This window comes from Balaenoptera physalus (assembly GCF_965194825.1).
Source record: "Balaenoptera physalus genome assembly, chromosome: 16".
Classification (NCBI taxonomy): Eukaryota; Metazoa; Chordata; class Mammalia; order Artiodactyla; family Balaenopteridae; genus Balaenoptera; species Balaenoptera physalus.
Window position 1 is genome coordinate 84,682,964 of NC_138898.1, and position 15,660 is coordinate 84,698,623.

General features: G+C 55.6%; 1 protein-coding gene across 16 annotated transcripts in view; it reads right to left on the reverse strand.

Annotated features, from left to right (window-relative positions):
- CUX1 (cut like homeobox 1) overlaps positions 1-15,660 on the reverse strand; it is a 371,169-nt gene that overhangs the window by 62,503 nt on the left and 293,006 nt on the right. For 4 of the 16 annotated variants that reach the window (XM_082431230.1, XM_082431228.1, XM_082431225.1 and 1 more), the window contains exons 12-18: positions 11,257-11,315; positions 8,081-8,129; positions 7,263-7,359; positions 5,581-6,252; positions 4,370-4,435; positions 2,965-3,066; positions 930-1,771 (exon numbers count right to left, since the gene is read on the reverse strand). In XM_082431230.1, the coding sequence (XP_082287356.1) occupies positions 930-1,771; positions 2,965-3,066; positions 4,370-4,435; positions 5,581-6,252; positions 7,263-7,359; positions 8,081-8,129; positions 11,257-11,315 (1,887 nt within the window). The remainder of the gene's footprint in view (positions 1-929; positions 1,772-2,964; positions 3,067-4,369; positions 4,436-5,580; positions 6,253-7,262; positions 7,360-8,080; positions 8,130-11,256; positions 11,316-15,660) is intronic. The other 12 variants (XM_082431223.1, XM_082431222.1, XM_082431221.1 and 9 more) reach the window with 6 other exon arrangements.

Here is a 15,660-nt window from a genome sequence, read left to right on the forward strand (position 1 = left end):
GGATCTTCCCGGACCAGGGCTCGAACCTGTGTCCCCTGCACTGGCAGGCAGATTCTTAACCACTGCGCCACCAGGGAAGTCCCGGGGAGGCTGCCTTTTAGGGGACTGGAGCGCTTCTCATTATGCTCAGCAATTCATTGTTTAATCTAAGACTATCCCGGGGTATTATGTTTATCTTATATTTTGCAGGCCTGGTAAATCCCCATTATCCAGAATCTCAGTGACCAGGAAGTGCCAAGAACAGAAAGGGTCTGGGATCTCATCCACAAACCATGGCCTTTCATGAGCCAGGGATGGCCGACATGGAAACAAGGGTCTTCGGGGCCAGTCCTGGGCACAGCCTGGGCTCTGTGCAGCTCTGCCCGTGCCACCTCTGGCTGTGCATCCCTGGGCAGGTTGCTTCACCCCTCTGGCGCCCCAAGCACGTTCTGAATTATGAGAGAGGCACAACTATGTTTTACATGGCTGTTTCTATCGAGTGCCTTCTGGTTCTCTGCACGCTGGTCGTCTCTCTCTGTGATCAGATCAGATCCTTTTGGCCGAAACAGCCTGCAGAGGCGCCTCTGGGCTCCACTTGGCTGGGGGGACAGAACTCGATTCAGTCACCTGCTAGCTTGGGGCACATAGTTAACTTCCCTGAGCCTCGGTTTCCTCATCTGTCAAATGGCGACTTTGCCACCCCCTCACAGTGTGACAAGAGGTCTAAAGGACTGCAGAGGGTGAGAGGGCCTCACCCAGAACCTGGTCCCCAACGGGGATGCCGCAAATGGAGCGTTCACTGGCCAGCCTCCCCGGAAGTTTGGGAGTGGACGAGCCACGATGCTCTTTGGTTAATTAAGTGGGTGACGGCCACATCCTCCAGACAGATACGCAGTCCTAAGCAGTGAAGGGAGATGGGAAGACCCAGGCTCCCAAATCGAGTCCCTTACCTTCTCCCCGAAGATCCTCTGACAGATGCCGTTCTTGGCCAGCTTCTCCTTCACCTGCCGGGTGAGCTCGATGGTGTCCACCTCCTGGTACATGTAGATCTCGTACTGCTCGGGGGTCAGCGGAGGGACCGAGGGCTTGGTGGGCTTCGACAGGGGCACGATGGGGGACGAGGGCAGAGGGCTGTTCTGGGGTGTCTCGCTGCGGCTGGCTCCGGTGAGGCTCAGCTCTGAGCTCTGGGAGTACGGCGACTCGGCGCTGGGCCAGTCCTTCCAGTATTCTGACGACGAGGGGCCCTGGAGCTGGCCGCGCTCGGCCCGCGCCTGCCCGCCACTGCCGCCGCCGCCGCCTTTTTCTTTCCCGCCGCTGGCTTCTTCAGCCTTGGGGTCTTCGGGGGGAGCGCTGCTCTTCCTCTCGGGCTGGACGGCGCTCCACCAGTGGTCCTTCCACACGCCGCCGCGGCCCAGCTCGCTCTTCACGTGTCTGAGGACCCCCTGTGCGGAGTCGGCTGCCCCCGGGAGGTCCGGCCCGGGCACGTCCTGGGACTCCTTCTTCAGGGCCGGGGGGTTGGGCAGAGCGGGAGCGCTGGAGTCGGGAGCCGAGGGGGGCTTCTTCAGGGAGACGGCTAATGGAGAGTAACCGGACACCGACGACATGGGTGAGGCGGGTATTAGCTTGGGGGTCAGGATGGCGATGTCCGTCTGGGACAGCGGCGCTGGCTTTAAGGCGGGGTCGAGGGCGGCCTGCTGGGCCTCCATCTCGCGGCGGGCCTGCTGCAGGATGGAGCGGATGGCGTCGTCGGAGTTCCCGCTGCTGGACGCCGAGGAAGGCTGGGCCGGCTCTGCTGCGGAGCAAACACAGAGGTGAGACGGTGGCGGCACCGCCCCGTGCTTTTTCACTCCACTTCATCCTGACCTGACCTGCCACCGCATGCAGGTTACCGGGGAGAACCTCACGGCTCTGTTTCTCCAACGTTTCCCCCGTCGTGAAACGTTCACGCACCCTGTCCGAGCGGTGATAGAGGGGCCAACGTGCCTGCTGTGCGACCACGTGGCCTCCGCGACACACCAGCCGAAGGGGTAAGTTGTGATCACGCGTGTGATGGGGGGCGGGGGGGGGTACGTGTGCAAATGCTCTGTGACTCTCTTTCCGGGATGACTTTAAACTTAACATTCTCATGTGCTATATCCCAAAATTCCAGTGCTTTTGTTAGCTCAGATCTCCTTCCGGGTGGGTGACTACGGTGTGGCCACCAAGGGGGAGGCGGAGGGGGAGGGGGAGGGCCAATGGGGGGGGTCAGTGGGCAGGCCCTAGCTCAGGAACCCAGGGGAGTGACCAGGTGGTGGCAGGGCCTAAGCGGTCACAGCTGCCTGCAGCCAGGCCTGGTGGGGCCTCGCGACCACGTCTGTGGTGGAAGGACTCCACAGAGCAGGGGCTTCGTGGGCACAGGGCAGGGGTGTGTCTGTGTTGAACCCCGGGTAGAGCACTCAGGTTTCCTCTCTAGCGGAAGGTCTGAGCTGAATCTACAGCCTGGCGCGCCTCTCAATCAAAGCCCAGCCGGAGAGAAGCTGAAATGTGGGTGTTCTCTTACACAAGGCAGCTCTCCGGGAGCTCTGAGGGCCGACTCCTGAAGCGGACTGACTGCAGAGGTGGGGATATCCACCCTTCAACACTCCCTGCTCCTCCCTGGCAACGTTTGTTCCGTAAAGCAGCTGTGGTCAAGTACATACCCAAGTAGCAAAAGCCTGTGTTGCATTTAAAAAAGGGAATCTGATACAAACTACTTGCTAATTTAAGTCACGGAGATTCTAGGCCAGGGGTACATTCTTGAGTCAATGCTAGGGAATGACCTAGAATGGTAACTATTAGCAAAATAGACATCACACAGACCTGCTCCCCTCTGTGCTTGCCTAAAGGCTTGAAAACATACATTCTATTTTTTTTTTTTAACAAAGTTAATCACTGCTGACCAGAACGCTCATGACAATTCTTTTAACTAAGTGTGGAAGACAGTGGTCGAAGACTTGGACTCCGTACCGGTTTTCTGTACTTGCAGCTCCCTTTTGGCTTGTTCCAGGATGGACTTGATTGCTTCATCGGACCCGGTCTCTGAGGCTCGGATCCGGGTGGTGATGTTACCTGCAGGGAGAAGCCACACCAACGACATCAAACTCACACCTGGAACAAAATTTAGGGCTGCACAAAGACGTCATTCTGATAAATAGCTGCCGAGTTGAGGCCGGTGATGACACGGAGGCAGGCGTGGCCTCCCGTTTACCTGTACCTGCTGTGCGTGCAACTTCACAGCAGGTACCACGGCCCCGGGGCAGGAAGGGCTTCCTACTGACTCCACCTGGCGTCAGAGAGTATTCAGCCAGTGGGACAAGCTCTCACATTACCCAAGCTGGACGTCACCCGTGGGTTGGGACCAGGGAGAGCGAATCATTTAATCCGGTATAAGAAAAAGATGAAGGATTAAAAGGCAACGCTTTTTTTGTGAGTCATTTAAAAACAACTCCAACAGCTGCTTTGGCTTGGGACTACGTTCAAGGCTTTGTACGTGTCCTTGAGGCCAGTATCCCAGAGCGGAAAAATGGGTAGAGAGGGCAAGGGGTGGAGGCTGATTATCTCGCTATCGTTTGCTCGTACAAGGTGAAGAGGCTGAAGGCTTAAGTTAAAATTTTCGGGTCTCTTATCACATACTATCTTTTGAAAATTTATGAACAAGGAGAGAAGCCTGCGGACATTCCTAAAGGACAAGAATTCCGTCTTTCGGTCACGTGGTGATGCTCTGCCGAGCGGCCACGTGCACAGACGCACTGAAGCTACTACGGCCCGGGGGCTGGCCCCGGTTCTTCCCGGAAGCCGTCCACGTGTTTGAATTGGTCACTACCTCACTAAGTGTGAACCGCCACATTAAACCATTTAAAAACAAGCAAACCACCGGGACAAAACCCCATCAAAGCTGCGACTCCGAGGAGTGCCATGGGGGCTGGCAAGCCAGTTCCACTTGGGATCTGTCCCCTCTGTCATGCCCTCGACATATTTCATAGTTCAGGGAAGGTACAAGGAAGCAGCAGTATCTCATCTGACTCAGTCACCTGATTCTTCTCAGAGCAACAAATGTTACTCTTTCACCTGCTTCTGAGAAAATGGGGAAAGGTGTAATTTGAATCTAAGAGGGGGGGCGGGTGTGGGATTCGCATTTTGGGGCTCATCTTAGCGGTGCCGCCCCCTCCTGCGCTCAGTAGAGCGCGGGCAGCTCAGGGGGAAGGGGCCGTGCGTACTTGAACCCGTGCTTTGTTTTATACTTACTAGCTCTGTTTTTCCATCAGGTTCCAGGCCAGAATCACACTGTACAGTTTTAACCCAAATACACAGCTAAGGACATGCTGCTTCCTAGGTTACTAACTGCAAAGAAAAACACCTGCCTGCAACATACCTTCAGACCCATTTCTTCGTTTCGGTACTTCCTGAAATAGTCTGTTCAGGCTCTGGCCTGGATTCTCTGTTGAAAAACAAGTGTGGTAAGAACAAAACAATCAGGGGGATGGTGGTGTTGACGATATGGGCTGCGTGATATGAAATCTGAGCCGCCTGTCACTACAGAGAGGGCTCAGGGCTGCCTGTGCCACTTGGGAGTCACTAGAAACTTCGGAGAGGCCCTTCCCTGGCTGAGCGGCTCACAGAGGCCACGGCTCTGCCACCAGAGGGGGGATTAGATGGACCTAGGTGGCGGCCTGCGGCACCAGCGCCACGGGGGTCAAACGGAGGGAGCAGGGCCGCCAAGCGGATCGCCCACCAGCCCCGGAACAAAGCTCGCATTAATCATCCAAAGACAGTCAATTTCGGTTAACATCGCCGTGAGAGGCTCGGTGCCCTTTGCGCAAATGGACGCTGTTTGACGCGTCTCCCTTCTCTGAGTCTAAATCTCAAGTGCGTCTGAGAAGAGTCCCTTTCTCTATCACTGCTGACTTAGCAGAAGGATCCCCTGTCGTTAAAGAGGGAAGGAGTTCTTGCAGTTAGGGACGGGACGGACTTTTTATCTTTTTATGGGCGGGGGGTAGGAAGTGTGTTTTAATACCACTTTCATGTATCTTACTCAAGGCAGGCATGTTTCGCCGGTAATCCTAAACAGATTGCTAGCGGGACGTAAACACGGGGAGTGTGACCGTGGGCCTCGCTCCCACTGGTGCAGAGGGAGGAGGGGGGCGCACGCGGTCGGCTTGCCCTCCGCGTGGACCCAGCGTCGCGTGAGGACCGCCCCCGGCCAATGCCGCTGCTCTAGGGCCGGGTGGTACCCACGGGCCCCTCCCCACGTGAGGCCAGCACCGAAGGCCGGAAGGATCGCTGGACACGAAACGCATCAGAACGTCGAGCGTGAGGTAATTCCCTCCGACTCAGTACGTGGTATCGAAATAGCGAGTCTACTACGCGTGAGGTGCTGAGCGATTTTCAGAGGCCAGACCACCCCCCCACCCCCAAGTCTAACAGCCTTAGCTCATGCCCCTCGGCCCTGAGCTCTGGCAATGGCAGGACTGAGAGCTGTACCCGGTGTGATGCACAAATGTCTCATCACACACACACACACACACACACACACACCTCTCCATGACGGGCTCACACGTGGGCACCAACCCGTGAGTCTCTCACCTCTCTGTCTGCCTTGGATGCTGCGAAGAGCCAGGATGTTCTGCTCGTCCGAGAGGAACTGCTTCATCTTGTGAAACGGCTCCTTGCCGCGAACCGTCAGTTTATTCCACGGCTTGGGCCGGGCCAGAATCTCGCTCACGGACCCTTGAGACAGTCCCAAGACATAGTGTCCGAAAATGCGCTGTCCGATATTGTGCTTGATCAGCTGCTCTTTCACCTGCCGGGCGATTTCTGCAGTGTCTATCTCCTCGCCCTCGGAGATGCTCCCAGCACTTTCTGACTGGCTGGGAGACGGGGCCATGCCATTTACATCAGGGCTTTGTTGTAATGGACTTTGGGAAGATATGGAGTTTGTGCTGTATGGACCTGTTGAAAAAATCATGCTTGTGCTTCCTGCTTCCTGCATGGCCTTGGAGTAGAAGGACTGCATTAGCTGTCGTTGGAGGAGAGAGTTTAGTGCAAATTTTCCCGTAGAAGCCAGGGGCAGGCTGGGGCTTGCCAGGGATGAGCTGAAAAAGTCTTGCGTTAACCCCGCTGGTGAGAACTGGTGTGTACCATTAGTATTGGAAGCCTGCTCCCCCGTGTTGCGGGGCAACTGAGAAGGAGGGGAGGCCGGCAAAGGTCCAGGACGCCGACTCTCAGGCTGGTCTTTCCCTTTTCTCCTGGCTGACCCTACAAGGAAGGGCAAACATAATGCATTATGGGGGATTCAAAAGGGAAAAAAAACCAAGACCAAGATGCAAAGTTTGCCCCGCAAAAGGGAAAAAAAAAAAGTGCAGATTTTTTTTTTTTTTTTTTTACAAGGGCCAATGAGGTGTGTTGGTTTGTTTTTCGATTGAATTTTTAAATTAGCCAAACGAGGCCCCCCGAAACAAGCAACATGCATTTCATGTTTGCACCTTTCTTGTACGTTGCAGCCTGGAGAGTTCCCCTTGACATAGACTCAAACTCCTAACGTGACAAGGAGCCGGTACCACACACAGTAAAGAGTCGGCAGGTCGCGGGCCTCTCATCGGGCCTCTAGCATTTGAGCTATAACCGGAAGGGCCCCACCTGAGGAGCAGCAAACACTGACATTTTGGGACCAACGGATTCTCACACCACTTGCTCTGAGGCGAATGCACCGCACCGAGTCCACTCGATCGAAGGCACGCACATTTTAAGAATGAAATATCATCGGAGCCCGAGACACTCTTAAACGCTTTACCAGCTGCCAAAACCCGAAGCAGTCAGTGACGCCACCACTTTGGGACGAGCAAAGAAAGGCTAAGGATGGGGGAGGCGTTCCCAAGGAAAACCTGACAAAGGAAGAAAAGCTCCACTGAGCCGGGAAGGGCAGGGCCTGGCCCTGGAAGCAGCCCCGGAAACACCACGGGAGAGGCCGCACAACCAAGAAGAGACCAGAAAAGCCACCGTCCGCGAGCGAGCGCCCTCGCGGGCTCTCCCGCAGCACGGTCCTGCCTGCGCTCTGCAGACGCCCTGCGGCCACGCACCTCGCCTGGACCGTCTCGGAGCGGGTGGGGGCGGGGGGGGTGAGGAGGACGAGGAGGAGACGGACACTCGTTAGTCAAGGTTCTCATCGCCCAGTGACGCCCGCCATGCATCGGCCCAGACTCACAGTTCGTCTTCCTCTTCCTCAACCCCGGGAGGGGCCAAGCGGACGCGAGACCCTGTCAACCTACCACTCAGGTCGCTGTTGGAGATGCGCAGCGCGGCGTTCTCGGACTGCAGTGAGCGGTTCTTCTCCAGCAGCAGTACCTCCAGGGGCCTGGTTGAGTCCTAGAGACGGGGCAGAGCGGGGCTCACCGCGGGGCTGCCAGACCCCCAGGATCCCCGCTCTGACCTGACCACCCCCCCGCCCTGCCCCCGAGCGTGCTCCATGCACGTGGAGAACACTCGAGTTCCTTTCTGAGATGACTCATTTCAGTTGAAGTAATTTCTCTCTTTCTAGGCTCACACAGCTTCCAGACAGCTAATTATTCCCTCTTCTGTCCCCAAACCCGAGCATCTAGACCTACGCTTTGTTAGGCAATGGGAGCCACAACCTGTCAGAAAGGCCCGCAAAGGTGATCTCTTTTGGGTGCCAACCACCAAGAGTCAGCGGCTGCCTTCTGGGCATCAGGAGCGGGATTCCACGTGATGACTTACAATTTTAACTGGCCACTGGGTTACCGTGTGCCATTGTCATCTTGCCCGTTTCTTGTCCACGTGAGGCAGTAGATAATAAAAATTCCTAAGTCGGTCAGTCCATTTGGGGCTGATCTTTTAACACAACCTGAAATTGTTTGCACCCACGTTCTTGGTACCTGCCCAAGTTAAACTGCAATTTCACGTGAACGCAGTTACCAGTTTGAAAGACACTAACTTTTCTCTTCTTGCCCCTTTTAAGTTAAAGATAATTTGCTTTAACTTGGTGAAATATTCTTGAGGAGAAACTCCGCGATGGTGAAGCAGTGACGCGGACGCTCACGCACACGGAAAGCAAAGGGAGACCATGTACCTGTGTCCCAGCTCCCTCGGCCGGAGCAAACTCCATGGACTTCAGGATGCTGCAGAGAGCAAGACAGAGCCGTTAGCCCTGCTCGGACCTTTGGGGGCAGCCGCACTCACGAGCGGTCACGGCACCGCTTCCTGCTCTCCAGGAACCGAGGAGCTGACAACTTTAACAACTTCCCTGGCAGCTTTATCCTCTGATAGCGTCTCTGGAATAACTATTCGACTAGCAGTTGGCCAGCGAAAGTTTCTTGCCCAGCATGTAAATCATTCCATATGGAATCACACCAGGTCTGTTCAGAGTATAATTTTAAAGTTGAGCTGAACGCAGACGTAACACTGCTGTAAGTGGAACGTATTTGTAAAGCTGAGAAGGGCTGAAAAAGCTGTAACGAAGAAGCCGGGGAGAGGAACCTATGCCCCGGGCCGCTGCCCCTCAGGTACACTTGGCAGCTGCCGCCCGGGGATGGGCCAGGAGCGAGGGCCCACCGCTGGATGGCTCAAAGGCGGCAGCGGACCGTCTGCAGCCCAGGCTGGGGAAGGAGCCACTGCCAAGGTGTGGGCGCCAGGGCTTACGTCTCCTTTGTTCTCCTTACCATGGAAACCGCTCCGGTCTCGGCCTGTGTCAACAAGTCCGAGAGCTGAGGGAGCGCGGGTGCCCAGGACTGCTGTTCGCAGCGTTCCGCACACGTGGACACTCCTTTCTTTCTGTGGGTCCATGTGGCCCCAAGGAGCCCAGGCGCTCCCCTCACGCTCGAGGCGGGAAGGTGAGAAAGAGGGCAGCTTCCATCCCGGGCACCGGGCCTCCTGCGCTCTCCCAGCTGTGACTCTAGCCTCGGCCCTTCTTTAAGATTAACGGCAGTGCCATCCGGACAGCACAGCGTGCCCGGGGCCCAGGGCCCCCTCTGTGACACGGCCCCTGGGAGGTTCAGTAAGGAGCCGACCGCTCTTAGCTTTCCTGTGGTTGTATCTTTGTAGTGGCCCCTGTCGGGTAAACTAACAAAATGGGAACAGGGAGGAGCTCATAATTTTGTTTTATGATGAGCTACTACCGAGAATAATAAGAACCCTGGGCCGCATTGCATCAGCCAGGAGAGAAGAGGCGGGCAGTCTGGACAAGCCTGTCTTTCCTTCGCGGCTGTCACATTGTTTGCAGCTATATTCTTGTCTGAGGGCCTCTTTAGGATCATGTAAGAAACGACTAAATGCGTCTGAATTTATACGGGAAACATCAGGGTCTTTTCATTTATTGACCAAGTTTACCGACAGCTACTACGTGCCTGGCGCTGTGCAGACTCAGAACCACTCCTCATCCTCAGGGACCCTACAGGTGATTCTGGGTGGAAGACAAGATCCAAACAGCACCAGCAGGAGGAAACCCGGGCAGGAGACGGCTCTGTCTCATGAGATGTCAGTGTTTGTGAAGGGCCTTGAAGGAGCAAAATGCTTTACAGACTCCTGGGGTGGGGTACAGTGGGGACCTCAGGGGAAGAGATGGGACGCAATGGGCGCTGGTGTGCATCCAGAGGGCGTGTGGATCACCAGGAATTGGGAAGCCAGAGACACCTTCTAGCAGAAGAGCCACCTGAATGGGGCCGTGCTGGGGCCGTGGTGGGCACATGTAGCAGAAGGGCTGGCAGGAATGTGGGAGGCTGTCCTGGGAGAGGGTGAGGGCCGGCGAGTGGCCGGGCAGGAGCAGCCTGGGGCCAAGAAGCCTTGGCTCTCGGTGAGAGAGGTGAGCTCAGAGGAGGGGGTGTGGGACCGGCCTCAGCCTGGGAAGGGCGGGGGCTCGGGAGAAGGCCTTCAAGTCAGTTTTTCCGATTCAACACTAGGGAGGGTGCACATTGTCTTTTTTTTTTCTTTTGAGGCAGGAAGAAGAGGGAAAGGGATGGGGAGGCGGGTAGAGAAGTAAAAAATATACCTCCCGGAAATGGGGTGGGGGAGAGGACAGAGCTCAAAGCAGCTGGACCTGCAGAGAGTTGAGGGGCTGTCCGAGGAGGCGTGCGGAGGCCCCCTGTGTCATGCGGGTGAGGATGCGCGGGGAGAGAAGGGAGCGGAGCTCCCGGAGTCACCCCGCCAGCGAGAAGACTCCTGACGCAGGGGTGAGAAGGTCGAAGGGGCCTTCCAGTGGGCTTTTTTAGCAAACCCGCGGGAATGGAATTAAGAATCTGAAGAACAGCATGGGGAGTGGGTGTAGGCTTATTTTAAAAGGAGAAATTAAAAATGTCAGCGAGAGCGAAGAGCTGATGGGAGGGGTAGGAAGGAAGGGACCAGCGTGGCGGGGTCAGCCTGGAGAGACGGGGGCGGGGAGAAGCCGAGACCAGAGGAGTCGTTTCGAGGCAAAGACTCTGGGAGCCGCGGGCGTCTGTCCCCTCCGTCAGGCAGAGCACTGGGGGGGTCTGCTGAGGGGTCGGGGTGCATCTGGGGGCAGAAGGGTATGCCGAGGGCGTGGCAAGGCCCCCGGGAAGCAGAGGCGGCCAGCAGCAGGGGAGAGGCCCAGAGCCCGCAGGGACCCAGGCCCAGGGACTCCTCTGCAGTGTTTGCCAACCTGGCTGGGGAGGAGGGGGCAGCTCGGGTGAGACTCTCCGAGGCGAGGGAGGAGGACAAGGGGGGGGTGTGTGCACTGTGGCGGGCACTGCCCGTGAGCTCTAGGCAGGCCAAGGGCAGCTCAGGGGAAGGCGTTTGAGGCGGGAGGGTCAGGCTGGGCGCCGGGGCCCGAGGAGGGAGCTTCTAAGCGTGAGAACATGAGCATCAGAACCAAAGAATGACAAGCTCTCAGCTGCTGCCTCTCGGGTGGAGGCCGGGGGAAGAAAGTCCCATAGTTTAAGCCAGGGAGGTGTGAGGCCTCAATTGGAAAATGTTTCCTTGCTCCGTTCTCCTTCTGTTTGGGGAACTTACAGCTGAAAAATAAGCTCATATTTTACATTTCCTATAAAGGCAGTATCTCCCCTGATTCTGTGCATATTGGCAATTTTTATGCACAGAGTTTTATAAAAAGTCCAAAGAATTCAGGCATAGGCCTGAGTGCAAACACCTGCCATGTTGGGTAGCCCGGGATGCGGCCCAGTGGTGGAGGTCAGCCGAGGACCCCGCAGCTGCCCCCTTGCTGACATGGTGTTTCCTTAGCAAATGTCCCCAGCGAGCCCTGGCTTGTGAATGGCCGCGTTGCGTCTCCAAACTTACTTTAGCTCTTTCTTCACCTCTTCATAGTCAGCCTGTCCTTTGAGTTTTTCTTCCAGTTGCTGAAAACAGAGAGGGATTTTATTAATGGTCGTGTCTGAAAAAGGCTGATGGGCTTTGCCATAGACTGAATGTGGTGTGTCCCCCCAAATTCAAATGTTGAGATCCTAACCCCCAACATGGTGATGGCATCAGGAGGTGGCGCTATTGGGAGGTGTTGAGGTCATGAGTGGAATTAGTGACTTAAAAGAGACCCCCGAGAGGCCCCTCACCATTTCCACCATGTGAGGACACAGCGGGAAGGCGGCAGTCTGTGAACCAAGAAGGGAGCCCTCAACAGACACAGAAAATGCTGGAGCCTCATCTTGGACTTCCAGCCTCAGAATTGTGAGAAACAAGTGTCTGTTGTTTACATCACCTGGTCTCTGGTATCCCGTCATGGCAGCCCCAACGGGCTAAGACCCTTCACTGACTACGTCCCCTGTAAAGCATCCAGCAGCCCTGAGGGAGCCCAGACATGCGCAGTGAAAGGTGACAACTGTGGAGTCGCCCCTTGTCCTTTGCTTGGTGCCTGATGTTGAGTGGGCACAGGCGTGCGTACCACACACACACACACACACACACGGCAACCATAAGGTTGTAACATAAAACCCAATGAAAGTAGAAGGAAAAAGCTTTACAGAAGTGGAAAATCGAACAAGGAAAAGGCCATTTTGTATGAAATCCCACAAAATGGCCAACAGGATGAAGAGACGCTCTCCTGGTGTTTTAAAAGCAGCGTGTGGCTTTTCACAAACTACATGAGGCCAGCTGACACGTACGGTTAGTTGTCAACACCTTTGGTGGGACCCTGCTGATAAGAGATACGGCCCTTTTGTCACTGAGGTCAGCATCAGATAGGCACCAGGGAAAATGCGTTTGTACTTCTGGAGGAATCCCCCCAGATGCGGGGATTTTAGCAGTGGAGGCCGGTCTGCTGGGTGGTCAGTGGTTTCTCCGACAGACGGTCCTGCAGGGAGGGCCCTCGCAGGGCACCCTGGCCAGCAGGGCCAAGGCTGGGCATGGCTGACTCCCTGGCCCTAGAATGCCCTTCAGAGGGAAGGTCAGGGGCCCTTTGGCAAGCTTCCCAGGTACGGTGATGCTCTGCTGTGCTCCATGCACCTCTGTGAGCTCACTTGGTACCCATGTGGCTGTTTGTGCCCAGAGCCCTGCGGGGCCTTCTTGCCAGGAAGAGCCTTTGCTATAGAGTGGTCGGCAGAGGGTGCTTCCTTCTGTGAAGGTGCTTTTGGCCTAGTTTGGTTTTGCCCTTCCCCCTTCAACCAAAGGAGTTCCTTGTGGGAAGTAAGACAGCTTGACATAAAACACAAAGACTCAGCCAGCAGGGGGTCCTGACCATTTAGCATCTTTCCAAGCCTGGGGTGAACGAATTTCAATTCTTGAATCAACAGGCCCTTCCCATCCTCAGGGCTTCTAGTTACCTTTTTAGGCTCTACTTGACCAGCCACGTCTATGATCACAGTTTAAAGCTGACTGAGAACATTCTGGAGTTTGGGGAGAAGAGTCCCACCTGGCCCACTAGCCTTGATGCTCACCTGAATCCCACGTGGCCCCATTTAGCCCATCTTTTCCTTTTGCCTTTGCTGGCGGTTGCCTTTGCTGGCGGTTTCTTGTGTGTGTATTTTCTATTGTGTAGAATTGCTCTGCCCTAGTTCATTTTTAAGACCTCTTGCCTGTATTATAATGGTTTCTCCTCATAATCAAACAGGGTAGCATGCACTCATTTTCCGACAAAAGACGCTCAGAAGGTTCTCATGAAGACGTGATTCTTTCATTCTCCTCCCTGTGGTCGGACAGTGGGAAGCCCTTCCCAACACAAGATTGCCCAGTGCTGCCGGGACGCAAAGCACCTTCGGAGGGTGGGACTCACTGACGCTGCACGCGGAGCACGCGTATAAAGTGGTCACGTTCAGAGAACAGGAGACGGGCAGGAAGAACGGCAGACACGAAGCTTCTGGACCTGGCACGGCCCAGAACCTGGAGTCAGCTCTGTCACTCACGAGCCAGGCCCTTTGGGCACGTCAATCAGTGTCTCATCTGTGAGATGGGAAGACCGGTGACCTCCAAGTACTGAGCGAAGGGGCACGAGACAAGGAGCCGGTGCAGATGCTGGCACCGAGGGGCCTTCGATGCGGGACCACTGTCGCTGCCAGGTCCTGCTGCGGGTTCCCTGAGAGCACGGCTGCAGGCCTTCGATCAGCCCAGATCAGAAGGTTTTCGGGCTGGAATCTGCCTGGTTAAATGTGAGTTTTCACTGAGAACCAAACAGCTTCCACTGAAATTTCTGCCATCTGCCTGGGGGCAGCATAGTCAGGGAGAAACCAAGATGGTGTGTGCAAACCTCTGTTGAACAGACACCTGGACGGGGGCCTGGTGGGGGGCACCTCACAAAGCCCGTCCCCACCGAAGCGCTGTCTCAGGACCCCGCGTGTGGCGGCAGGCTGGGGGTGGGCCGGGGCAGGAGGCAGGTGGCGTGGGCCCACACAGGCAAGAGCCCAAGCGCCCTCAGCTCTGTTCTTTGGCCAGAAACTCCTTGCTGGGCGCCCGTAACGTCTGGTTTCAGAGGGTCCTGCCTGGAAAAGGCAGCAGGTGCTCCAGGCCGTCGTTCCTCTGGGGACTATTCCCTCGGATTTTGCCGATGCTTATCAAGCAGTGGGCCAGATCCCAGGCCTGGCTCCACACCCCACGTGTCATCTTATTCAATTATCGCGACATGTCTGCAGAGCATCTGTCTGTCCGTCCAGAGAAAGAAAGAAAAAAACCCACAGGGGGTCTGCACCAAAGGCCGTGGCAGAGCCCGAGGCTGCCCAGACTGCCCAGAGCAAGTGCGGGAAGCAGTGAGGCACCGGTGGGCTGGGGCCCAACAGACCCGGGCCAAGTCCTGGCTCCACCACTTAGCTGCAGAGTGACCTTGGAAAAGACACTGAACTTCTCTAAGCCTCAGTTTCTTCATCTATAAAATGGGGATAATGGTACACACAGGACAGTGCTTTCCTGAGGACTAAATGAAATAGTCGTCCCTTGGTACCCACGGTGGATTTGGCTCCAGGACCCCTGTGGTACCAAATCTGCAGATGCTCTAGTCCCTTATACAGAATGGCGTAGGGCACGTGGCCCTCCGAATCCGTGGATGTGGAACGTGCAGACAAGAGCCCCAACTGCAATACTGAGTGCTTAGCCTGTGGTAAAGCACTCAGTAACGACGGTGACTGTTATTACTGTAGTTATTTCTACTTTATCCCTGGTGGGTGGTACTGAATAAGACTAAATGGTTCTGAAGACACTCTGTGGTCCTCAATCCAGGGGCTCCATTTATGAAGTTCTCCACATCCCAGTCTGCCACCTCCGAGCGTCCCTGCTGCTCTTTGGCAGATCCACGGAGGAGGACAGATGCCCAGAGCAGCTCTGGCTGTTTGATGCCGATGGCAGAAAAGGCAGCCCCACATCCTACGCCATGAACGCAGAATCTGGCAAGCGGGTCGCCTTCCTGAAAAGGTGCTCTTGTAAAGGAACACACTCTGACCTTGTATAGAGAGGGGAGGAAAGGTCTAGGGCGGAGCTGGGCTTCTAGCTCAGTCCCACTTGGCTGAGTGTGACCCTGGGTGACAGGCTTAGCCTGTCGGGCCTCACGCTCCGCATCTGGGAAAGGGGGAGAGTAAGAAGAAGGGTTTCCAAAGGACAGTGGTGAGGAAATGTTGGATGCACAAGTGCAGGTTGCAAGCACCCCTCAAACACGGTGGTTTTATGATACATTAATCATCACACACGTTTAATAGTATAGAGCACGTATGTGGTTCCAGAACTTAGTAGGAGCTCATCAAACGTTTCTTGAATTGCTAGCAGCATTATCTATCTGAAGTTCTTAAACTCCTGGCTAAGACTCAAATAATGAGGTAATTTAATTTAAAATGCAAAGCATTTTGGTGTGCAGCATATTAGGCACTGAATTTATAAAAGATATCTGTCTTAGTCAAGTTATAACATGGGGCCTAGGGCTACCAACTTAAGGGACCTCTGGCACAGAGACTAATGCAAAGACCCTCGAAAGACCTCGTCCTCTGGGTTGCACAGCAAGGGGTCAAGGCAGCAACACGCCTTTGCCACACGATGGACGGGGCCGGAGAGGCGACTGTTGCAGTTTACAGGCAGCTCTGTCTTCTTCCTCTGGGATAATCGGAGCCAGGCTTTCGGCAGTGCTGTCTGAAGACCCACAGCTCAGGTTAGGGGCGTCGGTGTGGACCCCGGGGCTGAGGGGCCACCAGTCAGAACCCAGCGGGTGTGACTGGGCTTCCTGGTCCGGGCAGGGGTCTGAGATTGACTCTGCCTCTCTGGGGTCTGGAACTAGGCAGC